The sequence below is a fragment of the Rosa chinensis genome, chromosome 2 (assembly GCF_002994745.2).
Source record: "Rosa chinensis cultivar Old Blush chromosome 2, RchiOBHm-V2, whole genome shotgun sequence".
Lineage (NCBI taxonomy): Eukaryota > Viridiplantae > Streptophyta > Magnoliopsida > Rosales > Rosaceae > Rosa > Rosa chinensis.
This window is the reverse complement of record NC_037089.1, coordinates 34,036,010-34,062,245: the sequence shown is the minus strand read 5'-3', so window position 1 is coordinate 34,062,245 and position 26,236 is coordinate 34,036,010. Positions and strand designations below refer to the sequence as shown.

The following is a 26,236-nucleotide window of genomic DNA, read 5'->3' as shown; positions in this document are numbered from 1 at the left end:
CTCATAGGTGTTGGTGTTATTGAACTTGCTTCATCTTTATGTGATTTGAATTGAGAAATATGAGGAGGATCCTGTGATCTTTGAGGATCAAGATTCCTGGTCAGGTCGCCCCAAATCGAATCCCTCTGATATCAAATCCTATTCCGACTCCAGTGCATAGAACGATAGAGATTCGGAGTCCGATTGCGAGAGTGAAACCACTGAATCGAATTCTACTGATGAATTTGGGGCTTTCACCGGAAATGGGATGATGTTCAGAGTGGATGATATGGGTGGGCCTCCCGGCGCTATTGGGTCTGAAGAAAGCTCCTCCGGTGGGTCCTGGTTGGGAGGGTGGGTTGGGAAAGGCAAAGAGCCTGAGAATTTGGGGCAGGCGAGCTGGGAGTGGAGCTCGGTAGAGGCAGGTTGGTTGGAAATTAGATCAGAGTTGGGTTGGTCGGAGCTGGAATTGGGGTTGGGGAACTGGAGTAGAGAGTTGTGGGAGGTTTAGGTGGTTGATGATGTTGATCAGAATCCGGTCATGGCAGCCATGATTTTCGGGTTAGGAAGGTGGGGCATCCTATCAACGATCTAGCCTGACCAGAAAATGGGTCGTCGTCGATATGGATAAACTCGAGGTCGGGAGGTGAACTTGGAGAGAGAGAGAGAGAGAGAGAGAGAGAGAGATAGGTAGAAAAGAATAAATAAGAAAAATAGAAAGAAAAAAAAAGAGGAAATGAAGGATATAATAGTCATTTTGGGACCAGTTGTGTGAGAATTAAAAAGAATAAGGACTATTCTGTTTAATTTAAAAGGCGAGGGACTAAACTGTTTTTCAGGGGAAAGTTTGAGGAGTAACAAATATTTAACCCTAGATTGTATTATGAAGACGAGGAGAAAATTTAACCTATAAGAAAATATTTAATTAATATTTTGATATATAAAGCATTTATTCTTATGTTATTTTTGTGGACTCTTCTTTGTTTTTATTTATCAATTAATGAAGAGCGGTATAGATGGAAGTTTGATGACGAAAAAATATAGGTGGTGTGCATTAATAATTGGGGATGTCTATATAAAACTTCTCATAAAATATATATGTAGTCAGATTGCTCCCCTTTTTTGAAATTATCATAATACGGTTTTAAGGATATCCAAGGACTTTAATTAATATTGTTTTTTTTGGGCTAAATACTGTTTAGTACCCTGTGGTTTGTGCCCAACATCAATTCAGTCCCTCGACTTTCAATTTCATCAAAAACACCCATGCATTACTAGATCTCGTTTAATAGGTCATTCCGTTATTATTCCGTCAACAACAACTGTTAACTCGCTGACATGGCATGCCACGTCAGCGACTGTGGGCCCATCTCTAAGTCAAAATTCTCAAATTGTCCATGCCTCCATTCTAACCCCTCTCTCTCCGCCGTCTGCCTTCTCACCCTCCTCACCCCCAACTACCTCGCCGAACACTGCCGCAACTTACCCCACTCCGCCGTCTCCTCCGTCGGCCTCTCCTCGCTCCACACTCTAGAATCTTTCCATCAAACTTGGTTAGCCTGGTTCGACGGGGACATGATCCTCACCAAATTCCCATCAAACCTAGTTCACCATATTCCAGTAATATTAAGCTCCATTAGAGTAAGATGAAAGAACACAATTAACACCAAACTAACACCATGAATTAGAGAAGCTCAAACAAACAAAAAAACCCAGCAAAATCCAAAAGGGTATTCTAATTCAAAACACGCACCAAGTAGAAACAAAAAACACAAATGTGGAATCGAGAATCAAATCAAAGAGATCAAGTCTTTGGATACCAAAATGATCAAGTCTTTGGATCTCTCTCTCTCATTCCCAATCACACTCGAGCCTGAAGACCCCCGCCCTCAAGGAGCAGCAGGAGGGCTCGATCAAATTGGTTTCACCTTCGGAAATTCGCCGGAAAACTCAAACATCTTCTCCTCTTCGATTCTCTGTCCCAAGTTGACAGATGGACAAGAAGGTACCATAAGATTCTTCACCTAGCCAAGATGAAGCTACCACCACCAGTCTAGGGTCCAGCCGTGGCCAGAGTCGGAAAATATGCAGGAAAATCTAAGAAGTTTTTGGGCTTCGTCCTGCCGTCGTCGCTGCTACTTCGGAGAAGGGAGGACGGGGCTCCTCTTCACTCAGCCGCAAGGAAGCTAATGGCATCGGTACGACTTCGACTGTGGTCGGAGAGTGAATCTCTCAGATCTCCATCACTCCGATTCGATCCCACCATGGCCAGATTGGAGAGCTTGATCGGCCTCGCAACTGAACCTAGCGCGCCTGGACCTCCCTCGGCAATCATGGCGGCGAGGGCATGTCCCTCTGGGAAGCTCTGCCTTCAGTCGCCGTCGTCGGAGGCCAAGTTATCCATGGCCTTTTCTAGTTTTCAATGAAATCGTGATGCAGAGAGAGAGAGAGAGGTGAACAATGAGGACTATAATAGGATTTATGGGTTAGAATGGAGGCATGGACAATTTGGGAATTTTGCCTTAGAGATGGGCCTACAGTCGCTGATGTGGTATGCCATGTCAGCGAGTTAACGGCTGCTGTTGACGGAATGATAACGGAAAGACCTATTATACGAGATATAGTAATGCAGGGGTGTTTTTGATGAAATTGAAAGTCGAGGGATTGAATTGATGTTGGGCACAAACCATAGGGTACTAAACAGTATTTAGCCCTTTTTTTTTTTTAGGTGAAAAGGTCAATCTCATTCAGTATTTCAGCAAGCAGTACAATAATGACTTGCCCAGAGGTTTGTCAGTAGAAGCCATTACATAGAGCACACAATCCTAGCACACCCCTCACACGAGCATACTACTTAGCATACCCCTAGCACACCCACCTTTTTAGATTAAGCGCAAAAACAAGAAACAAAACAACCCCGAAATCAATAAACTACCTTCGAGGCTACTTGTTACTTGTCTAACTTCCTCACTCAAAAAAAGAAAATAATAGAGCCATCATCATTCCTTAAAAAATGATAATAACCCAAACCGAAAATAAAAACAATAACCCTGATCATGCTATGGGCCCAAGTTAAACCAGCCGACGCTAACCCAATAGGCCCAATTATGAGAAACCCTAGCAAAAGCCCAAAGCCACCAAGATCAATTCCAACCTTGGTGGCCTCCAACCCACTACCACAGCTGGAGCCAACAAGGCTGCCGCCAGCGAGAACACCATAGCCACCATCATCCTTGTACTGAGAAGTATAGAACCGTATTAGATTATAGCCTACAAGAGGGACAAGACCTTGACCACCAATTGAAAAGCCAAAACTCGGTGCCGGGGCCCATTCACCCATGGATATAGCTCCATCCTCTTCCTCAGTAAGGAAGCCAAGTTTGGATTCACCACCGCCTCTAGTAGAAGAGCCTCCCTCCACAACACAGCTCCACATCTCTAATCTTGACCCGAAGGCACAAGAACGACCATCATCACCATTGGTGCTGCCATACCAACCGCCGCCGAGAAGGGGAGTAGAAGGGAGAACGTTGTCTCCCTTCTGATTCCAAGGTACAAAACCACATCAACTAAAGTCGATGGCCATCGAGAGATCTCCCTTGCGAGACTCAGGACGAGAAGGTAAGGGATCGCTCCTACGCCGCCATCGTCAATACAACCAAATGGACGGGATGCACATCCATATTGGTCGAACTTCAGAACCGCCATGAATCACCATGGCTAGAAACCCTAGAATAACCCAGAAGAGAGAAAAAGAGGACATCTCTCTAAGAGAGATAGAGTTGGATGGAGAGATGAGAATCTTAAGTTAGCAACTCATGTATTATGTAATTGTATGATTTTTAATATTTTTTTTGAAATAATGGTAATTCCATTGATAATAGTGCATGCCAAGAAGGCCATTACATACCCACCTGCTGACACATAACAATGGTCAGAACAAGGATTCGTGGAGGAGCCATAGTGGTACATAAGATAGACTAACTATATTTAAACTTATCGCTTACTTAAAAGCGAGCCTATAAGCTATGAAAAAAACATAGCGAATAGACAAGCCAAACTACACTCGTTAGGTTCCTAATTTAAGGGAACATAAATTAGACAAAAAACTAAAAACATAGGTTTGGGCCAAGAGCCTAAACCCTAGCCCAAATTTAGAAGCTAATGGACTAATGTAGAACCTCAGCCCAACAACTAAGCCCAAAAGAGTAGTCACCAAGGAGATCACTCCAGGTCCAGCAACTTGATTCAGGCCCAGTCCACCATCTCCTCCATCATCCTCGTCGTATGCATGTTACCTTTCGGCGGAATTCTGTCAGACCCATGTCGCCGACCCGTGTCGTCACGATCCCCACAGCCAAAGCAGTGATCCCATCATTCCGAGCCACGCCACCTACCTGCATCACACTAAACAACACATCCCCGATCCGGGTTCCCACACCCCACTGCCCAAGGCCAACAATCGAAACCCATGGCGGCGCCGTCTGTCCAAGAAACCATTCATCGGGATCGATCACCAGACTGTAACAGCACGACCACCTTCCACCTCCACTAACCCAGCCAAGCCAAAACTGAAAGTACCTGGGAAAAAAAACCCCTCCGAAACTCCTATGGCCTATGGGCAGTAGACATCGATCCCCCGTCCTACAACGAACCCCATGACGGCGACGAGGCAGGAGCCAACCGGCAGTCCAAGCGCCGCCGGACGAGAACATTGTTGAAATAGATTAAAAGACTTCCAACCAAAAAACATTTTAAAAGACTTTTATTAGGATAAATAAAATCATACAATAATCATGGAAGTTATTTAGTTTTATCTAGAACATTTATCTCACTCCTGCCTATTTCTTTTTTTTTTTTCTTTTTAGCATATTGTCCATTTTTTTTCTTTTTACCATATAATCCATGCCACATGTTTGAATTTCTATTAAAACAATTTAATCAAAGATGGGCATTTGGAGGAATTATGTAAATTTAACCATAAGACCTATTCTCTTAATTAATACTGATATAGAGCCTTTCTAGTAAGGGATCCCTTTTTTTGGCCATTTTAAAGAATCTCTTGTAGAACCTATTTTTAATCATATATATACATCTCGATCGTTCAGTTATGAGAACTCCATAAGTAAATCACATATGTAAATTTTTAGCCAAATTGATGATAGCTTGGATATCGAACTAAATTAAATCAATAGACGAGCCAAATTTGTCCAACCTCAACTGTTCATGTTTGTAAGTGTAAATCATAGTTATGAATGTCTTAACAATTATCAATTTGGCTGAAAGTTTACAAAAGTGATGTACTTATATAGACCAAAAAACTAAACAGTCGAGATGCATCATATGATCAAAAAGTGGATCTAATAAGTAATAAGTGACCCTTAAAATGGATCCCTCCTAGAATGGCCCTATATATATATATATATATATATATATATATATATACGGAAGCGTTCTAAAGAGGACGTCCGGACTTTCGCTAAAGTGAGGACGACGGCGCTGCAGCCCAACTCAGGCCACGACGGAGCGGCGCGGCTTGCCGGAGGGAGGCCAGGGGTCGTGCGGAGGGGTCTGCGGTCTAGTGGAGTCGCCGGCGACAGGTTTTCCGGTGCTGCACAAAACCTGCAGTTGCAGGTGAGGTGGCTGCCCAGAAACCGGCAACCCCGACCTCCTCCGACCTCGAACGGTGTCCAGAAGCCGTCTGGGATGCTTCCGGCCTCCTTCCGGCCCGATTCGCGTAGCCGTCGACGCCTGAGCTGGACTGCAGCGCCGGCGTCCGTACTTTAGCGAAATGCGGACGTCCGCTTCAGAACCCGCCTGTATATATATATATATATATATATATATATATATATATACACACTAGTCTGTAATCACATGCTCTGCATGTGTAAGAAAATTTTAATTGTGAAAAAAAAAAAGTTATCTACAAAAGAAATAGATTCAGTGGGTAGTTATTGCAGAGAGAAAATAGTGGGGGTTGTGGGATCATTTCTTTTCAGTTTTTTTAATAAAATATATTTTATAATTGTCTTATTTACCCTTGTGATTTAATTTATTGTCAAAGTTTTTTTATCTTTCAAGGTTAAATCTATCAAAATTTTCAATTTTGGCTAACAAAGACTCTTTTCTTAATAATAGTATATATATATATACAGATTTTATCCAGAGCCTAGCTTTGAAATTTTAGAGCGAGGTTAGGGTTGAGGGTCACTTTTTGGTCTCATATCCACATCTCGACTGTTCAATTTTTAGGTACTAATGTATAGATCATCTATGCAAAATTTCAGCCAAATTGATGATCTTTAAGGTATCTAACTCACTTAAACTAGTGGACGAACTGAATCTGTCCAAACTAAACCGTACTAGCTTTAAGGCAGTTATCAATGTTTTAACGACCATCAATTTGGTTGAAATTTTGCAGAGATGATCTATACATTAGTAGCTAAAAATAGAACAGTCGAAATGTGAAAATGCAACTGAAAAGTGACCCTAAACCCTAAACTCCCTCTGGATAGGATCTGATATATATATATATATATATATATATATATATATATATATATTAGTACATATTAGTCAAGTAACGATTCTTGGCCAATTCTTTTAGGAAGAGTATTGCCGCAGTCGAATGGGTGACGAGTTTATGAATGATTGCTTGATTTCATATATTGAGAAATACATGTTTACTAGTATAGATGATGAGACTATCATGAATATCATGGAATGATTTCATAATATGAAATATCATCGAGGATAATTACCATTATAATATATAGAAATCACATTTAAAGATCTTTAATAATTTAATATTATTGTTTTTATTTTCTGTGCGCAGCAGACTTAAATATCTGATTGCAGAGGCGAACTGTGTGAAGTGTGACAAAGCACTGTACAACGGATGGACTTGTGCTTTTGGAACTGGAACATTGCTTCTACCCTTACTCTTCTTCTTCTTTTTGTTTTATTTTTTTGGTTCAAACCTTACACGCAATGTAATATTAGAGAATAAAGATAGGGTGGAAACAAACATCCTTACACGCAATGTAACAAACATCCTTACTCGCAATGTAATCGTTATTCTCTAATAAGAGATACAGAGAGACAAAACAAAACCTCCCTAATGAAACACAACAGACAAGGATGAAACAAGCTGACAAAACGAAATTGTGGTACAGCACAAAATTCTGCAATACTCATTTCAGAATCTTCTACTCTTCAGCTTTAAAGATGTTGGAAGTGAATGGCTCTCTGATCACCTCTCACTTGTGGCGTTTTTCCCCACATTCACTCAATTAAGGATCAAACCAGACTCTCGGGATCTATTTGCTAAAGGAGATTCCATCTTAAATTCTAAGAATAATCCTTCTAGCTAGCTACAATACTTGGAAATGGGTTCTATCTTGAAGAAGATAGAGAAGAAAGAGAAGGTCGCTAGGGAAGGAAGCCACTGGGGCGGCTAGGGTAAAAGCCCGAGAGAGGCTCTTTTGCATGTTAACAGGAAATTTCTTCCTCGGAGTTAATATTATGGTCTTTACTCATTACTTTCAGTTTACTCCTAATTATCGTAGAAATTGCTAACAGAACAAGATCACCATTTTCTATTTTACTGGTTTAGATCAAGCGTCTTCAATTAACATTTTAATATATTTGTCAGCAACTGCACTGTTAAACTTCCATTACATATCAGAAAAATCCAAATCACATTATTAGTACATTTAAAACCGCTCAGAGCAACTAGAATTCAGAAGAAACATAACCATCCATCATACAAGTCCCCTACCACGTCCTACAACCATGTCAACTAGCAACAATAAAAAGCTGGGTCTCCATTCTTCAATCTTGAACCACATAGCAAAACTTGAACTGATAGATTGTAGACTTCCGTTGCTCTATTACTCTGATTCAGGGGAGCCACCTGGGACCAGCTGGCATTGTGCACATAATATTAGAAGATTGATGAGTTAAGCTTGCAGAGAATAGTTTAAACATAGATGATCAGATGCAAATTTTAATGGGTGGAGAATTATCTGGGATATTGGAATTTCTTATGTAAATCTTTTGCAAGAGTTTTGAAACGAAGTCACAAAAATTTACAACCACATGCAGAAGAACTGAACTGAATTATAATTTCCATCCCAATACTTACAATGGCAATGTTGTTTCCGTTGAGTAAAATCTGACCAAGCTTGGTTATCCTTCTTCCTTCAGCAGTAATCTCACTGTGATACAAAGAGATAAGCACACATTAAACAATACAAAAGCTTTTCAATAGTAGTTGGTACAAAAATAACACAAAATGTCAGCTAATCATTCGAGTATAGTCAAAACTGCATACGCACGCGCACACACAACCAAAATAAGATAGAGAAAAGGGGAGGACGGAGGCCTGTCAAAAACCAATAAGAGACGTGACTGAGCACTAATCAGATATGTCTGCATTCCATTGAGAAGAGTTTCCCAGTACCTCATATCAGCAAAGAAGCCAAATAGCCAAACAATAAAACCAAACATATGAGGCTATTGACTTCTCTAAGAGTATGGACAATAGACTCGTCAGAAATATAGATAGCTAGCTCTATGACTATTAACCAACTGTAGTAGTAATCATGCCTGACATGGTTTAAATGTGCACTGATGGAGCAATTTTTTCCCCAGTTATACTAAATGAATCCAGTTCCATATTTCCCATTTATAATCCAAAAAGTAGTAATGACTAATGAGTCCAGCTGCTTTTTGGGTGTGGTTTTGGAATTCAATCCTCTGTTATGCTCGATTCTGTGTTTTTGGACATTTTAGGAAATGCCATCGGGCTTGCCTTTCTAAAAAGAAGAAGACGAAAAAGGAAAAAAAAAAAAAAAAAAAAAAAGGAAAGATGAAAACATTATGGTCTTTGTCAGGAGTCCTCCTGTTCAAGTTGGCATTCCATGGATTCCTCTTTCCTTTTGGTATTTCGGGAATGATTGTTCTCACTCAAGGAAAGTACTGGAGGTACGGTGGAAGGATTAGGATTTGGGTGTTTGGTATTAGGTTGAATTGCTTAGAGTCGGGAGCTCATTTGATCTGCTTTTATATGTTTCTGAGCCATGTTTCTTAACAGCCTGTTTCTTTGCGTAAACTGTACCAAATTGTTTGACTTGGTTCCTTTTATGTCTGTTTGTTTGATGCAGAGAAGCAGGTGCCAAGAACCCCTTCATACCCAGCAAGATGGTGTTGGCCTGAATAGTGTTTCGACTTTCGGGTATAAATATTTTTTTTTTCCTTTTGCCCACATGGTTATTAGTTTCTGAGAGGCCTGAAATTCATATATATAATTCCATAAATATTGCATTAAGTCAGAATGCTGTAAGACGATTTATACCACAAAGTCTAAAAAATGGCAAGGATACAAGGACAATACTTGCAAATTGGCTTTTGTAAACTAATCTTGGCCAGTCATCATCAGATTTCTTGTCCTGTCTAGTGTTTACATAGTTGTGCTATCAGCGAGCCAATATGCTTCCATAGTTTGGATGGCTGGACTTTTCATTTCTAGAATATAGGTACCCTGGCATTTTCATTTTTGAAGATAAGGAATAGGATTGTGACTCGGTATTAATAGAATATTGAATAGTTGACCAAAAGATGATCTCCTACATCATTTCTTGCCACAGTTATTTAGTGCATTGCATACTGCCCATAAATTTGTATCAGACTGGACTTGATGATTGTTTCTATCTTGCCAAAATGGAAATGGAAGGGTGGCCCCAAGTATGATTATACAATATACTAAGGTCACAATTAAGTGTTTGATTGGTCATGAGAAGTATTTCGAGATGGCTTTTTGTCTAGTAATCAACAGCAAGTAATGAATCAAGGATCTCTCACCAGAGTTGCTGCTACAAGGAATGAGGTTGGCCTAAAGATTAATTAGAAAGGAGTACCAGAAGGAATAGTCACTTTTGGGCATGAAATTGGGCGAACCTGGTCTAAGAGCTGGACTTGAGGATTGAGAATATGTTATAATTGATGTATTTTATGGTTTTGTTTGGTTTCTTCTGTTTTGTGGTTATGCTTCTTAATTTGAGTCAAATTTTCAGCAGCAATATGACAATTACAGATTCATATTATGAATAAGTGGTTGCCTTCCCATACTTTGTACCACCAAACTTCTCTTACTTTACCTCTTGTAGGTAAATTTGGACAGTGAGAACAAAGAGACTATAATGTGCGAGAGTTGGGTGGCTATATATAAACTATCTCAACTTTTACAAATCTGGGATGGACGTCAATTATGGACCAAAATTCTGATAATACTGTACATCAAAGTTTTGAGATTAAGACCAGACCACATGATGGATTACAACATATTGGCAGCAAGACTCTTCCAACTCCTTTCACACTTCTTAACGTCCTCCATATATAGAAGCCAAAATTGCACAGTTCACCTGCTCGGAGCAACTGATCATTAGATATTTAAAGAAGCACATGCATCTCATGTTTTAGCTAGGAGTGTGCATATAGAACAACAACAAATCTGCATATCATCCAGCCAGGAGGTCCTTCCTGAAAATCTCTTTGAATATGGGTTGGTGGAGTAGAATTTATGAGGCTTAACCACTTTGCAGATTGATCAGCATTAGGATTTGCAGCAACTGTTCTAACTGAGGAAACTCACGGTAAAACTTCACAAGGGATTTTTTCTCATTGGTTTTCTCACTTTTGTGATATACCAGGTAAAGAAAATTACCAAGTTACATAGTGTTACTTTTTCACACAGATGCAAGTCGTGTAACCCACTTGCAAACTCTAGCGGGAACCTGGTTTCTTCCTAAAGTTTCAAAAATTCTTTGCAGGTTCCCGGTTTGCTTGAGTAAGTGGCTAGGATTATGCCACAAGTACTGCACAACAACTGACGGTTAGAAATAGTGCTGACATGCCCTAGCAACCCATCCTCGGAGCATGGCAGAATTTTACGACTTTTCAGAAAATATATTACTTCTCTTTAGTGTGGACGGCCTCATACACCAACATGTACTCTCTCTTAGCACATGCCACGCATCAATAAGGGTTTTCGTATTTCATTTACGAGGAAGAAAATGTTACAGCAGAATGAATGCTATGTACATGAGTTGTTAATTACCTTACTTGTAACATAATGTCAGACCAATGGGGTTGAACCTATCTACCTAGCTAAGTCGTAAAAAGATGATATAAGATCTATGAATTCTCCGGTACACAGCGAGGCTGGAAAAACAGTCAAATAGACCATGGAGACTCTAAATCTGACAAAGTGCCAAACATCATTGGTAGGGGGATGTCAGCATACCAACTGGGTCATGGCTCTAAACTCGTGAAGGATGTACATGTGCTCAAGTCAACTCCACCTCTTGCTCAGTGAATACACATGATAGTTTCTGGTAGAATACAACATCACTCATCATCGGTGTTTTGTGACTGAAACATAACAAAAACGATCATGCAAGATCGTACATGTTATAGTGTTATACAAACAGGAACCAAACAAAGCGAAAAAAAAAAAACAAAGTGATGTTTCCAAGCCCAAACCTAAATTGGCCCAGCCCAAACAAATGCCCAAACCAGCTCCAACCAAAATCTGAATCCAATCGTGCCCAACACCTTTTCTAGACCATTGTTGCTTCCTGTTTCCGTCTGCCTGCACGACTCGATATAAAAAAGTGAATCTCTAATCTAACTTAAATCTAATTTAAAGGGCATAGTGATTTCGCTTTTTCTTTGTTAGGAATACTATTTTATTATATGGGCAATTCAAGACAGTAAATGAGCAAAATCTTAACAAAAAACTAAAGCTATTTTGACTTCTTTTTTTTATTTTTATCAGAAGCTATTTTGACTTTAGTAATCATTGTTTCAATGGTTTTTAGTTTTGAGATTTTATGCTTTATGCGATGATCAATAATTTGGATAGACAAAGAAAAACAACGAGAAAAGATCGCTCCCAACAGCCATTACAATGATTTATACATAAGAGCATGATGCCTGAGAAAGAAAATGAGTCGCATAATTTCTTGGCTCTATACATTTGTATAAGAGAACCAACAAAAATGATAAGTCCGGAAGTAATGTCACAAAAACCTTATGTTTTTTTTTTCTCTTTTTTTGACGAAAAAAGGAACTTGTGTTTTAGAAACAATTAACCCAAGGGTAGCTCTTGAATTGACCATTTTCGTTCCTTCATTTGCAAAAAGTTCTTAGCCGGTAGCTCATTCATTGATTGAATGGCTTTCAATTTTCCCAATTGTGGAGCCAGAACTACCTCGCTTATTGACAATAATGGTTTGATTGTTCAGCTCTCATTATCTACCGACAAGTTTGTCACAGACTGGTACTTTTTATCTTGACTTTAAAGGTGCTAATTTCCTCATATTACAAGCTACCAAAATTGCTACTAATTCCATATATGTTATGTGCTTGCGATATTGAATGGGTGATTGGGACTATTTTTGAAATTAAAGGAACACGACTAATAAATTGCCTCGATACAGTTAAAGATCAAGTCGTTTTAGCTCGTTTGGCTTGTTTTTAACTCTTGGTATATAGTCGGTAAGCCGTGACCTGTTGGTTAGCTAGCCTAACTAACACTGTGGAGGTCAAGGGTTCAAATCTCATTGACATCAGGGATGAGGTGGGGTGGGGTGGGGAGTTACGTTGTGGTCTAGAGTAAAAAAAAAAACAAAACAAAAAAAACTTGTTGTAGGAGAATTGTAATTGTGTATATTATTGATAATAGGAGCCCTTTAAATAGCGAGTTACAAGGTACCAAAAAGGTAATAGAATCTGATTACAATTGAATACCTAGAACACATTCCTATTACAACTCTAAACCCTAGTTTGTAGAGGCACACATTATGTCGACATCCTTCAACACTCCTCCTTGTGCCGCTCAAACTTGGCGATGATGCTTTGATTGTAGCCTAGTTAAAAACCTTGCCAGGTAACAAAAACCCTGTGGGACAAAAATAACCCTGGTCGAAGGACAAAAAGAGCACAACACGTCCTTCACTCTTCAAGATCAAACATGTAGACATCATGCCTCCCCCTGATGTCAATATCTCCCCCTGATTACCACAATCATGGGAGTTCGGATAACTTTCTCAATCCGATGCTCTTCACATGTTTCTCGAAGGTGGATTTGGTAACGACTTAGTAAATAAGTCCGCTACATTATCCTCTGATCGGATTTGGTTCACTTCAATATTTAGAAGTGCTTGTTGTCATTTTGATGGAGGGGAGGAGGAGAACGGAAGGTGGCATTTTGCCTTGTGGGGTCCGATCCCACACTTCCGTATTTCTTTTCTCTCTGTAGGGATAGAACAAGCCCATATCAATCGTACCTCTCAAATATCGAAATATTGTCTTTATACCAATCTAATGGTGTTGCATTGGCGCGGGGCTATGTCTAGCCAACAAGTTCGTAATAATTGAGGTATCCGATCTCGTATTGTGCTAAGTACAACAATGTGCCTAATGTACATAAGTAAGCACTTCTGCTATTAGCACGTCTTCGTCATCATCCCTGGGACGAAATGGATCCCCTTTAGGGCCAAGACTACAGATGACCATGGGAGTGTATTTTTGAATTTATCAAAATGTCTAAGCATCTATTGACACGTTATACAAGTTCTGAATCTATTGACACTGAATCTATTGACACGGTATACAAAACCGTGTTCTCCCAAGGTCCTTCCTCTCAAACTCGGATTTCAGGTGTTCAGCAATTTCCCTTAACTCTCAAGGGTTTCAATTATGTTTATCAACATAAACCGCGACAATTGCAAGTCCGGAACTTGTCATGGTAATGCGTGGGCATAGTTCATCATATCCCTTCCCAATCAAGTAGTCATTTTAGTGAGCATTTCAACCTCGTTGCAAATATGCTTCGTGGTCTAGAGTCACTTGACTTGGGTAAATGAAGTCCACAAGAACCTTCATTATATTCAGTATCTAGATCCCCATAGAGATACGTAGTGAACACATTTGTAAGCTGAATGTTCAGTTATTTGGAAACTACCAAACTGACAAGGTAGTGGAGTGCACATCCATTACTAGAGAATATGTCTTCTCGTAGTCGATTCCAGGGCGTTGTGAGAAACCTTGCACCATAAGGCGAGATTACCATCTCTTTTTCTCATCACGCTATCTAACGAAGACCTATTAATGTCAATAGGTTTTATGTTAGGAGGTTTTTTGCATCTCAAGCCTGAAATCCTTCCTCTTCGTTAGTGAATCCAATTCAACCTGGATCACATCTTTCCATTTAGGCTAATTTTCTCTACGTTGACATTCTTCAACGGAGTAAGGTTCGATGTCATTGGTCTCAACAATTCCACATCCTCATGTACACTAGTGTAGTTCGTAGAGATCAATATATTCTCAGGAATTGTTTCTAACATTGAGGCGTCCCCCAACGATGTCTCTTGGACATAACCATATTCCAAAATATTCTCATGAGACGGATTTTGAGTATCAATGATCAATGGATCAAGTTATGCCAAACTTGCTCTCTTCATAGGGCGAGAATCTATCGAACCTATGGGTCTCCTACTCTCTCTAGCGGAACCCATGGCCTATGACGCCATTATGCCACCTTTGTGGCGTCACCATACCACCATCCATGGTGGTGTTGTCGTACCCATCTTCTCTGGGTGGCACCATGTCCTCTTGTGGGGACATCAATCCTTGCAGGCATGTTTGCAGCAGGTATATGTGATTTCGTCACTTTTAGGGGATCAAGATGAGACATAGTGGGGACAGACCACGACAATTCTGACTTGGTTCATAAACTCTCGCAAGCGTACGAATCGTTGTTAAGTAAGGGAAGTATTAAAACCTTGATTATCGTACCTCGGGGATTAGGTGTTGGACCTAACCGAGGTAATTGGCTCTAGAGTAACTCAAAAGCATACAATGAAAAATAAAAATAAAATAAAGTAAAATAATATTCACAAGGCACCAAGCCTCGGCAATGCTCGGCTTAGCTCACACTAAGCCTAATCAAAGCCACTAACTTGTAGCCCTAATGAGTTATGCACAATGGAAGGTAGAATTTTGTTTGGGAGTTTTGAATTGGGAATTAACGAAATGAAATGCAAACTAAAATAAAAGTAAACAACTAATTATCAAGCAAGAAATAAAATTTAGATTTTCAAATTAATGGGAACATGGGAGTGTTGGGTGATTCACACTAACTCTCTTGCAAATATCGATACCAATTTCACAAATGCATGCATTTCCTATATGTGTTAAGTCTCGTATCTAGTACCGGTCAAGGCTACTAAACCAATTATCCTTTCGGTGTATCGATTATGCCGGTTAGGGCCACAATCAACTCTCTAATTTGGGCATTACGCCGGTTAAGGCCGCAATATCTAAAACTAGAGGCCTAGAGTGCAAGATAATAGAGACCCAAGCAAGCTTAGCTACAATTAAGCTAGCTAATGGTTACCACACTTAAATCCTAGATGCCACAAGACCAATAAATTGTCAATTTATCAATCTATTCATCACAATTGCCCACAACATTATTTCAAAGGGTGACAAAGCCTAGAAACATGCTTCTAAGGACCAATAAATTTGGATTTAAAGCATACACAATGGAAATTGCATTTATTAAGAGTAAACACTAGTACAAAAAGTTAATCACACAACACTAATCACACAACGGAATACAAATCATCTGTTGTGTGTTTAAGTCAGTTTAATCATACAACGGTGCTGGTTGAATTTTGTTGTGTGAATGCCAACAAAGTGATAACGTTTTTATAGGAACTACATTGCACAACGGAAATTAAGCATGGTCGGTCGTCTGAGCCTTAAAAATTTAGCGGGAGATTTCCCTCCACTTCGGAGTTTCGGATGGATGTTGAAAAGCTGAAATCTGGGCTACTAGGACAACGGGTTTTATTATTGCCGTTGTGTGATTGACAAAACTAAGCACCAAAGTTGAAGGATGCTTGCTTGAATGTCTCAACAAGATAGGGCTAGTGCAAGCTACAATAATCATACAACAGATTTAAGGTTTTCCGTTGTGTGAACATGCAACTGGCGGTAACATTTTAACCAAAAATGTTGAAGGCGCCATGTTTCCCTCCATGATTTCACATTTTATACATTCAGACGATAGTGAGATATATTTCCGTTGTGTGAATAACTTTAGAAAATTTTTAGCTAGGTTTTGATTCCCACATCATGTCTAAAAGAAAGAAAGAACTTAGCTCTCTCTCGACTACATTGACACTCAGCTCTCTCTCTCTCTCTCTCTCGACTGCATATCCCTTACACTTAGCTCTCTCTCTCTCTCTCTCTCGACACTCAGCTGTCGCAAAGTCTTTTGTCAATTGCAACTGCTGGAGGTGCCGTCGCGTTACTACACGGTTGTGAAACTTATCCACTCCAATTTAAAAAAACTGATACTCTCTCTATCTCTCTCTCTTTGAAGCCTTCAGCTTTGTTCTTTTTCATTCTAGATCTGATTCGTAGCGGCTTAATCTCGAGGCCCCGATCTATCGTTAGCTGAGGTTAGATGTTGCTCGGGTTTTGGCAATTAAAAACCCAAGCTTGAGCCCTTCGATCTCTCTTCGTGAACTAAAATCCCATTCCTAGATGCCAAGTTCTCTGCTAGTTTAGTTCCTGTCGAATCTATGCCTTCTCTTCTCTGGCAGAAATTGCCGTGTCCTAAATACAACCCTACTTTTGGTCAAATGCAAATAAGGGCACTTTTCTATTCTCATTGCAGAGCATTGGTATCCAAGATTATGAACTTCCTGCAACGAAGGTAAAGTTTTCAATCGACATCTCAATTTGCCTAGATGAATTCTTTATCAGTAATTTCTTATTTAGATTCCATGCCTTTGTTGTTTAACTTTACAACTTTGCCATTAATGTTGTGCATTTTAGTTTCCAAATTAAATCCCAGATCCTGGCTAACTTGGTAGCTTAATTTTGCAGCAATGGCTCCTGGGAGTTTTGCAGCTTGAATCTTCTATTGCATATTGTAAGTATCTTGTAATTTCAGTTTTGTTTTTTGCTTGATTATTGGAATTTTAGGATTATTTTAGGGTTCAATCATCAATTGGGTGACTGTTTGAGGGATTTGGGTTATGCCTTATTGAACCTTGATTGATATTCAATTGGGTAATGGTAGTGGATATTCCTCATTCCGGAACTTGCAACATTATTAGTGTTTGTAAACTTAAATATTCTCATTGACATGGTTAATGGAAGTTAAGCGTAACAACTGTGTGTCTCGGATATTTATTTCATAGCCAGACTACTATTTCAAGCTCTTGGGGGAAATTTCTACCATGTTATTATTATTAGTTTCTCTTTCTGTAGTTACTTTGCATGTTGATTGTATATTTTATATGGCAATAAAAAGGACGTTGGCAGATTATTGACTTGGAGCCTGTTGGTTCATCAATGTATTTATAGCAGCAGAATGGAGCAGCAAATTGCAAAAGAAAAGCCTGCAATTTCTTTCGAGTATGAGCTCTTTCAAGACCCTGATCATCTAACAACTGTTGTAGCTACACTCACTCCAACTAGTCCCTGGATCAATCCTGCCTCATTGAACTTTAAGTACCGAATTGGACGGGGCCCCTTTGGTGATGTATGGTTAGCAACTCATCACCAGTCAGCAGATGATTATGATGAATATCATGAGGTAGCAGTTAAGATGTTGCATCCTTTGATGGAGGAGGACAGAGAAAAGTTTCTGCACAAGTTCGAAAAGTTATTTTTCAAGTTCCGCAGACTGTGCGGTGTTTGTTGGTTTCATGGTATCTCAATCATTGATGGAAGGGTGAGTCCCATGGCACATCATTTTGCAATATATTTAGTCATATTTTTTCATTTTCACTTTTAACTGGATGAATTCTGTTATTTGTCCCGTGCCTTTCTCTTTCATAGCATTGATATTAGTAGTACCTTGGTTAGTGGTCATTCAAATGTCTTGGCAGATCTGCATCGCTATGAAATTTTATGAGGGGTCAGTTGGTGACCGAGTTGCTAGGTTGAAGGGTGGAAAACTTCAACTTTTTGATGTTTTAAGGTTAGTTATATATCTTTTCTGTGTAGCATATAGTTGGTGTTATTAGGAAATCATAACCCATTGTTGTGAATGTTTACAGGTATGGGATTGAGTTGGCAAAAGGAATTTCAGAATTGCATTCACTAGGGCTTCTGGTGCTAAATTTGAAGCCGTCCAACATCCTTGTAGATGAACACGGCCAGGTGGTCCTTGGAGATTTTGGAATCCCATTTCTACTTCTTGGGGCTTCATTGTCTAATCCTAATATGGCTTTTAGACTTGGCACTCCGAACTACATGGCTCCAGAACAGTGGGAACCAGAAGTGAGGGGTCCTATATCTTTAGAAACAGATTCTTGGGGCTTTGGATGTTGCTTTGTAGAGATGTTGACTGGTAGTCAATCCTGGTTTGGGAGTTCAATTAAAGAGATATATCATTCAGTTGTGATCAAGCGAGAAAAGCCACCTGTTCCAAGTGGTTTGCCTCCTGCAGTGGAGAATGTTATCAACGGCTGCTTTGAGTATGATCTCCGTAATAGGCCCTCAATGGAAGATATCATACGTGCATTGGAAAGGTATACCCACTACCATTACCCAATAATGGTAGAGGTTTCAAGGTCCGTCATACTCAAACTTTCTCAGTTTCATCCATTTCATTGTAGCTGGTAGTTATTATGATTATAATGTTATATTAAATTCATTGCTGGCTCAGTGTTAGTGTGCTGCTGCTGCAGGTGAGAGTATCACTAGGTCCTTAGCTATAGAGGAACCTGGAGACCATGGAGAAGCACACTTAGTAGCTTTGGGTGAACTAGAATTACAGATTCAAGGTTTGTATGCTTACCTTTGTAATTAATTTAACTGTAGATTAATGATGGCGCCCACATTTTCTACGGTTCCTAACTTAATTTTTTGTTTGTTGCCTTTGGTTGATGGGCAATGTGCTATATTGTTTGCCCTGCAGATGAGGAGACAAATGGTTACTCGGCACAATATTCGTCAACTGGTTTTACTGATATGGGGAACACAGGTAATGAAGGTATTTACAGACATTTCATCTATTTGCTTTTATTCATGGTGAGTGGTGAATGCATCTATTTGTACTCCTCGAATTGATGGAAAGGAGTTTGGACTTGCATTTTTACATTGGCTTTGAATTGCATTGTTTTGTTTTGTACATGCTCACTAATTCTCAGTTCAGGCCTAGACATTCCCTAGCTGACTGCCTTAGCAACTGAAATGTTCTGTTTGATAAATTAGTAATATCGAAAACTTCCTCCCTCTTTTGAGAGCTACTTAAATGACTGAACAGAGAGAATATTGTCAATTTTTATCCCATCAAAATTCCATTTAACTGCAACTGCAACCTGGAAGATTTAGTAATTGTGAAAAAAAAAACCCTCACAGACTTATATTCCTGCAGCAATATTATCTACCTTCAGCACGAGAACTATCAAGATTGGAGTACGCAAAGCTCCTGTGATACAACATTGTGTAGAAACAATTTCAGGATCAACTACTATTAGGAGCTTTGACCAGCATACTGGTTGTTTATATATGTGCTTCCTCATATATATGCTCAACTCCTTATAAGTTTTAGCCGGCTTTACTCCTTCGGCTTGAATTTCTTCAAGATATAGGTAATTTCACTGTTCTGAGTTTTATGCCAAGTCTCTGGACCCCTTAGAGAAGCTAAGTCGCTTATATACAGAAAATGATGATTCACGGCCATGTGAATGGCTGAAAGGATTGCTGGTTTGTAATTTATTGATTATCTTGTGTAATTCATTTTATAGATAAGTCCTCTAATTATATCTATTGTAGATGAGAATCTATTATCTATTTATTGATTATCTATTATCGATTTCCAAGTATAAAGGTCTTTTCCTGTAGGAAGATGAAAGTTATGTTAAGCTGATGTGATTGATTTGCTTCTGTGTGCAGATATTGAAGTTCAAACCAGATGTTGTGATTACAGAAAAGGGGCTCAGTGACCTGGCATGCCATTATCTGAGCAAGGCCGGTGTTACTGCAATTAGGAGGTTGAGAAAAACAGATAATAACAGAATTGCCAAGGCTTGTGGGGCAGTTATTGTCAACAGACCCGATGAACTGCAAGAATCTGATATTGGTACTGGGGCTGGATTATTTGAGGTTAAAAAAATTGGAGATGAGTTCTTTACATTCATCGTTGATTGCAAAGATCCCAAGGCATGTACAGTACTCTTAAGAGGTCCGAGTAAGGATATGTTAAACGAAGTGGAAAGAAATTTACAGGTATGTCTGTTTTATTTGTTTTCCTTTTTTCCCCAAATTTGTGGAATAAAACTATAGAATGCTGAAATATCTTATTTAATCATGTTCTGTTCATAGGATGCCATGGTAGTAGCAAGAAATATCCTGAAGAATCCAAAACTTGTTCCTGGTGGTGGTGCTGCAGAGTTAACTGTTTCTGCTACACTGAAGCAAAAGAATCCAAAACTTGTTCCTCGTGAGAGGCCAAATGCCAAGTCTCTTGTGACTGCCCTTGTTCTTCTTCAAAAGGAAACTTCGTTGAAGCGTAAAGATATTATATCAGCTTTTGTTTCATGTATAGGTAGTTAGGAATGATTTCTTGTTTGGTACATTATCTATCTTGAATGTATGGATGTTTGAAAAATGGTGATTGAATGATATGGATTAGAGTACTGTTTATGTGTTAATACTATCTAATATTCAGTCATGCAACTCTTTAATGTAAAACCATGTGTTGTATGATGATAAAAGAGTTCAAAATTTAGGCTTCTCCTACAACAGTCACTGGTTGGTACCCAATTGATTACAATATTCACACAACGGATAATCAAATATAGTTGTTGTGTGAACTAACAACCAACAACAAAAGAAAACAAAATTTTGTTGTGTGAGATTCTTAACACACAACAGAAATAAAATGATCACTGTTGTCTAAGTAATTAACAGACAACGGAGATAATTTTACTTCAGTTGTGTGTTACTTACCTCAGACAACAAATATTAAGTTATATCCGTTGTCTGTTATTAGTCTCAGACAACAAATAATGAGTTATAACCGTTGTGTGTTATGAATCTCAGACAACAAAAAATAAGTCATACATGTTGTGTGTTATGAATCTCAGACAACGGCAAAATTTCATCTTCTGTTGTCTGAATGTGCCGAGGCATCGCCGCGCATGCCATGCCAGGCACATGCTGCGCAGAACTCACACAACGGAAATAGGCATTTCTGTTGAGAAAACTATTATCACACAACGGTGAAATCACCGTTGTCTGATTTTTCAATCACACAACACTCACTTAGACCACGGTCAGCTTGGTCATCAGACAACAGAAATCCACCGTCGTCTGATGACCTTTTTGTAGTAGTGAAAGCATCAATATTTATACAAGATGAGTTAGGGCTTCACAACCCTAACTCCCAAAATTAAACTACTCACTCTAATTAAAACAAGATTTAACTTCAAAACCATGTGCAATTAAAATAGATGAGAAGAGAGAGGATAAGATTTGCTTAATTTCAACAATGCTAGAAAGCAAAGAAAACTAAGCTAGCTTGAATCCTCCTAACTACCTAAACATGAAATTAAGGTCTTGATGATCGTCCTTGATGAAATTTGAGAAGAGCCCAATACTTTAATGTGGAAGAGTGAGGGAAAATGGGAGAGTGGGTGAGTTACGGTGCTGTTGAATAGAGGAAGGAAATATGGGGTCTGGGGTGTGCGGCCGTTCTCGGATTGAGGTGAGAGAGAGAATTAGGGTGTGTATATATATATATATATAGAGAGAGAAGAGAGAATGGGTGGATGTTGTCTTGCACAAGAGGAAAAGAGATGGAAATGGACATGTGGCAGCACGGGATAGGAGATAGGAAAAAAAAAGTAATAATAAAAATAAAAAGAAGAAGCAGCACGTGGGAAAGAAAGAAAAATGTGCTGATTATGATATTGCTGACGTCATGATGACGTCAGCATAGTCCAGATTTTTTTTTTCTTTTCTTTTCTTTCTCCTTTCTTCTTTTCTTCATCTTTCTTTCTTTTCCCCATTTTTTTCTTTCTTCTCTTCTTCCTCAATGCACTTCCACACATTATCAGAGATGGTTTGATTCCTCTCCCTTGATGGTGTTGACTCTCGTTTCCGCAATTCCGCTTATTTTCTACAAAGTAAATAAAAATGGATTAATTACATATTATTTAACATGACGATTAGCTTAATTCTAGTGTTTTAGATATAATTACACGCATATAAATGCGTATAATCAAATTCATGTCGTTCCTGTTGAACATTGAAGTTCTAATCTCCCCCTAACGACGGGAAGACGGTCTCATCAAAGTGACAATTCGCGAATCCAGCGAAATAGAGATCGCTTGTCAAAGGTTCTACATAGCGGAATTATAGTTGGAGACTTATGTCCAACAAATATATATATATATGCATTCGTTGCAATGACTCATGTTGATGCGCTGTGGCGGCGCAATTGGCACATGAACCGCACACTCAAATATGCATAAATACGAGATATTTAGACTCGAACCCAGTCACTAGCTGTAACGCAAATAAAAGTTGAGTGGATGCTATGAGTCGTAGACGAATGAGCATAGCTGCATGCGATATTGCATAACCCAAGCAGAAAATATTGGTGCGCATTACTAAAGTCCGGGCTACCAATTGGGTGTGTACATGGGAATATGATACTTTTAATGGTGGCTTTTCCGCCAGACCAATTGGGTGTGTACATGGGAATATGATACTTGATATCAATATGCAATAGTCATCAAAAAATTTCGATGTAAACTCTCTAGCATTATCAAGTCAAATTGACTGAAAAGGATGATCTGGGTAGTGAGCCCGTAGCCATATGTTATGTACTAGGAGTGTAGTATAAGCAGCATTATGAGTGGATAATAGCACAACACATGACCAGCGTGTTTGCGTATCAACCAACACCATAAAACATCTATACGGTCTGCAAGTTGGTTGATCAAATCCACAGAATTCCCTTAGATTCTTTGTGAGAATGGAATTATTTCTTCAATCTCCTTTGCATAGGATGGTCTCAATCCTAAATAACAGGCTTTACAGAACGAAACATGGACCTTATAATAAACCAATGAAGGTTTTGGTTAAGCCACAATGTCACAATGGATTTGAGAAGTAGGGAGAGGAGTTGAATAAGGGTTTATGGCGTCAATGCCATGTATTTGCCGCAGGGGGTAGGCGGCGCCGGCCATGTGTGGCCGGTCTTTGCACAATCATGGCTCCATGAGGTGCATGTGCAGCTCCTCGAACCAATTCTTAGTTCTTATTTTTCTTCGTTCTGAAAATGGATGTCCGTGTAAAGTCTTTAATACACAGATCATCATGCCAAAGCCTATATATGTCAGAATCCCATAAGTCGTATCTCATGACATGGTTGGACTCAATAACTCGAATAGTGGTTGCATACAACCCACTAGGGCGACACATAAGTTTCTCTAATACTCGTTTATGTCCGTAGTCATTAGAGGTGATGCAAAGGAATTCTGTCCATTCTCATAATGTGGTTCCACATGAAAGCCATTGGCTCTTATATAATAAAGTTCGAATTAAGGTATGTCCAAGACATTAAGTAAAAGAATTGACACTTTATTAATAGCCAATGATTACATCAAAGTTTCCAAAATCTAATCCAAAATAAAATCAAACTAAGACACATTGTAGTCACTCTATCTGTTTGGTAATTCCAATCAAATATGGCCAGGAAAGTAGAGAGAGATGTTGGTGGAGCGAGGCTCTCTTAAGTACTAATAATCTCAATGACTTTCCTAGACATCACATTTTATTGGGTCCGCCACATAAGAAATAGTTAATACAATTGTCCTTTATTGACTAAGACATTTTGCCATTACAAAAGTTCTTGGAAAAATAAAAGGACTAATCTAATCAAAGTCTGCTGCATCCTTGTGCACTTCATCTTCAGCTTTGAAGTCCTCTATGGTGAGATTGACATCTCCACCATTTTCTTCTTCTTCTGCAAGGTACACTTCTTGCTCCCTCAGGTCCCTGTATGCCCTGTATCTTGCAGCTAGTTGCTCGCTTGCCTTGCATTGCTTGAACCAATGCTCAATTGATCCACATTGATGACACACAACATTGTGGTTGCCTCCCTTTAATTGAGGTGCACGTTGTGCACGTTGAGGGCGTTCCCTAGGAGGGTTAGTGCCACCACCACGACCCATGGCGCCACCATTACGGCTAGGGATACCACGACCCCTCTTACCACCACGTGAATCCAAACTAAACTTACGGTTTCCTTCCTGGTTAGGGCGGTTATATGGGCCCATACATCCCTCATGTCCCCCCATTCTTAGGGTATCGCCCTCCTTTAAGTGCATTATAATTCGCCTCATGAACGCTCTTAGTTCTAATGGGCCTTGAATTATAATTCCTCACGAGTATGTTATCATGTTTCTCAGCTACAGATATAACATTGATAAGCTGATGAAACTTCGTGATCCGTCCAGCATTGACTTCAGTACGGTATTGCTTTGATACCACAATGGCTGAAACATGGAAGGTGGAGAGAGTTTTCTCAATTAGCTGTTGCTCTGTGACAGGTTGTCCACAAAACCTCAACATGGACTGTATACGAAGAGCTTCTGAATTATACTCAGCAACAGACTTGAAATCAGCAAAGCGCAGATTGTTCCATTGAACCTTCAAGTCAGGGAGGAGGGAGTCTTGGACATTGCCAAAACGCTCTTCTAGCGCTACCCATAGCTCTCTTGCATCCTTGATCGACATATACTCCAATCTGAGTGCCTTGTCCATATGGCGTCTCATCAAGATAACTGCTTGAGCATGCTTTGTAGGTGTTCGCACGAACACAAGATCTGGGTTAGGTGCCTGGATTATGGGTAATATTCCCTTTAAAGTGAGATGGTTCTCAACATCGGTTACCCAACTGTGGTAATCCGAGCCTGTTGAGCCAAGCATGGGAAAGTAGAGTCTAGTTTCGTTCGACATCCTGAAAATAAGAAGAGAAGATATATTAGTTTCGGAGTTAAACTTCGACAAAAACTAAAGCAATAAGATTTCCGAGCTATGCTACCAAGAAATCAATTTCCAAGAATCTCTTTTGGATTAGACCAAACAATAATGTTTTAATATGGTCACAATTTGATGCTTGCGGATGCTTTTAGTCTAAGCATTATGAACACTCTTAGTTCATACGAACGCTCTTAGTTCGTTTAATTATGAACACTCTTAGTTCATACGAAGACTCTTAGTTCGTTAAGCGTGAATCTCCATAATTCCGATATTCTGCAGAAAATAAGAGGAATTTAAAAGACAAGAAAGCATGAACTTTAATCGTAAAAACTTACTTGGTAATTTGAAGCTTTGCTTCACGATTCTTTATACATGCGCGTGTTGATGCAGGCGTGTAGCTAAATTAGGATTGCTGAAATTTGGTAGGAAATTGGCAGTTGGTGGGCTGCCTTTCTCCCTTCCTTTTTTTTTTTCCGTTGCCCAGGCCTGCTTTCCCTTTTTTTTAGTGTCTTCTTCTTCTTTCTTTCCTCTGTTCTTCCTCCTCCTAATCTGCAGGTGGGTGGCTGGATATCGATAGAGGTTTGTCAGCCAGTGGATGAGTGCTGCAGTGAAGAGAGGTTCGGTGGGCTGCGCGGACGCTAGATGGGCTGCGCAGGAGCGGGGGCCGTGCTTGCAGGTGCAGCAACGCTTGAGGTGGAGGCTCTAGTGTCCGGCGGTGACTCTGGTGTCCAGCGGAGGCTCTGCGGTGATTGGGGTTTGCAATTTCTGGGAAGATACGAGTGGAACTCTGAGAGGTAGTGCGCGGGCTACTGTAGGTTGGCTGGCTGATGCGCGGGCTGTAGGGGGCAGTTGTGTGGTGGGGCTGCATGGAGGCTGGAGAGCTTGTGGCTAGGGCTGGTGCTCGGCAGGAAGGGCAGCAGTAGGTTGTAGTGGCTTGCTGCAGGGAGGGCTGTAGGGAGGTTGCGGCAGGAGGTAGTTTTTGGTATTTTCGGCTAGGGTTAGGGGCTGCAGCAATTTTAGGGTTTTTCTTTTTCTTTTTTTGGGCTGGGGTTAGAACTCATGTTGATAACGTGTTGTAGGAGAATTGTAATTGTATATATTATTGATAATAGGAGCCCTTTAAATGGGGAGTTACAAGGTACCAAAAAGGTAATAGAATCCGATT

The 26,236-nt window shown here is 39.7% G+C and overlaps 2 protein-coding genes and 1 long non-coding RNA gene across 5 annotated transcripts; 2 read left to right on the top strand and 1 right to left on the bottom strand.

The window, feature by feature from the left end:
* Window positions 1-7,642: 7,642 nt before the first annotated feature.
* Window positions 7,643-8,979, bottom strand: LOC112189878. Its single transcript, XR_002932128.2, has 2 exons — window positions 8,129-8,979; window positions 7,643-7,907 (listed from the first exon to the last, which is right to left on the bottom strand). It is a non-coding gene; the product is annotated as an uncharacterized LOC112189878 (long non-coding RNA).
* A 7,500-nt stretch (window positions 8,980-16,479) lies between these two features.
* On the top strand, window positions 16,480-18,696 carry LOC112184180 (E3 ubiquitin-protein ligase KEG). The gene is made up of 6 exons (XM_024322453.2): window positions 16,480-16,774; window positions 16,948-16,993; window positions 17,378-17,800; window positions 17,958-18,049; window positions 18,129-18,602; window positions 18,690-18,696. The coding sequence occupies exons 1-6, from the start codon at window positions 16,641-16,643 to the stop codon at window positions 18,694-18,696; spliced, it is 1,176 nt and encodes a 391-aa protein (XP_024178221.1). The 5' UTR covers window positions 16,480-16,640.
* A 134-nt stretch (window positions 18,697-18,830) lies between these two features.
* Window positions 18,831-20,729, top strand: LOC112186033 (T-complex protein 1 subunit gamma-like). Of its 3 annotated transcripts, none has more exons than XR_002930599.2 (5): window positions 18,831-18,857; window positions 18,992-19,057; window positions 19,451-19,667; window positions 19,972-20,304; window positions 20,401-20,729. XR_002930599.2 is itself a non-coding variant. In XM_040515108.1 (4 exons), exons 2-4 carry the CDS (start codon window positions 18,992-18,994, stop codon window positions 20,629-20,631), a joined length of 630 nt encoding a protein of 209 aa, XP_040371042.1. In that variant the 5' UTR covers window positions 18,833-18,857; the 3' UTR covers window positions 20,632-20,729. The 3 variants fall into 3 exon arrangements, 1 of the variants encoding a protein (XP_040371042.1); XR_002930598.2 differs by having other exon boundaries at window positions 18,992-19,066; XM_040515108.1 differs by lacking the exon at window positions 19,451-19,667 and having other exon boundaries at window positions 18,833-18,857.
* The last annotated feature ends 5,507 nt before the right edge of the window (window positions 20,730-26,236 follow it).

Excerpts from the sequence above, each read along its gene's own strand:
- LOC112184180 (XM_024322453.2), top strand. The coding sequence starts at position 16,641 with ATGCCTTCTCTTCTCTGGCAGAAATTGCCGTGTCCTAAATACAACCCT. Across the intron at positions 17,801-17,957 it reads TCTCAATCATTGATGGAAGG|ATCTGCATCGCTATGAAATT; the intron begins GTGAGTCCCATG and ends ATGTCTTGGCAG. Across the intron at positions 18,050-18,128 it reads CAACTTTTTGATGTTTTAAG|GTATGGGATTGAGTTGGCAA; the intron begins GTTAGTTATATA and ends GAATGTTTACAG.
- LOC112186033 (XM_040515108.1), top strand. The coding sequence starts at position 18,992 with ATGAGGAGACAAATGGTTACTCGGCACAATATTCGTCAACTGGTTTTA. Across the intron at positions 19,058-19,971 it reads TACTGATATGGGGAACACAG|ATATTGAAGTTCAAACCAGA; the intron begins GTAATGAAGGTA and ends TTCTGTGTGCAG. Across the intron at positions 20,305-20,400 it reads AAGTGGAAAGAAATTTACAG|GATGCCATGGTAGTAGCAAG; the intron begins GTATGTCTGTTT and ends TTCTGTTCATAG.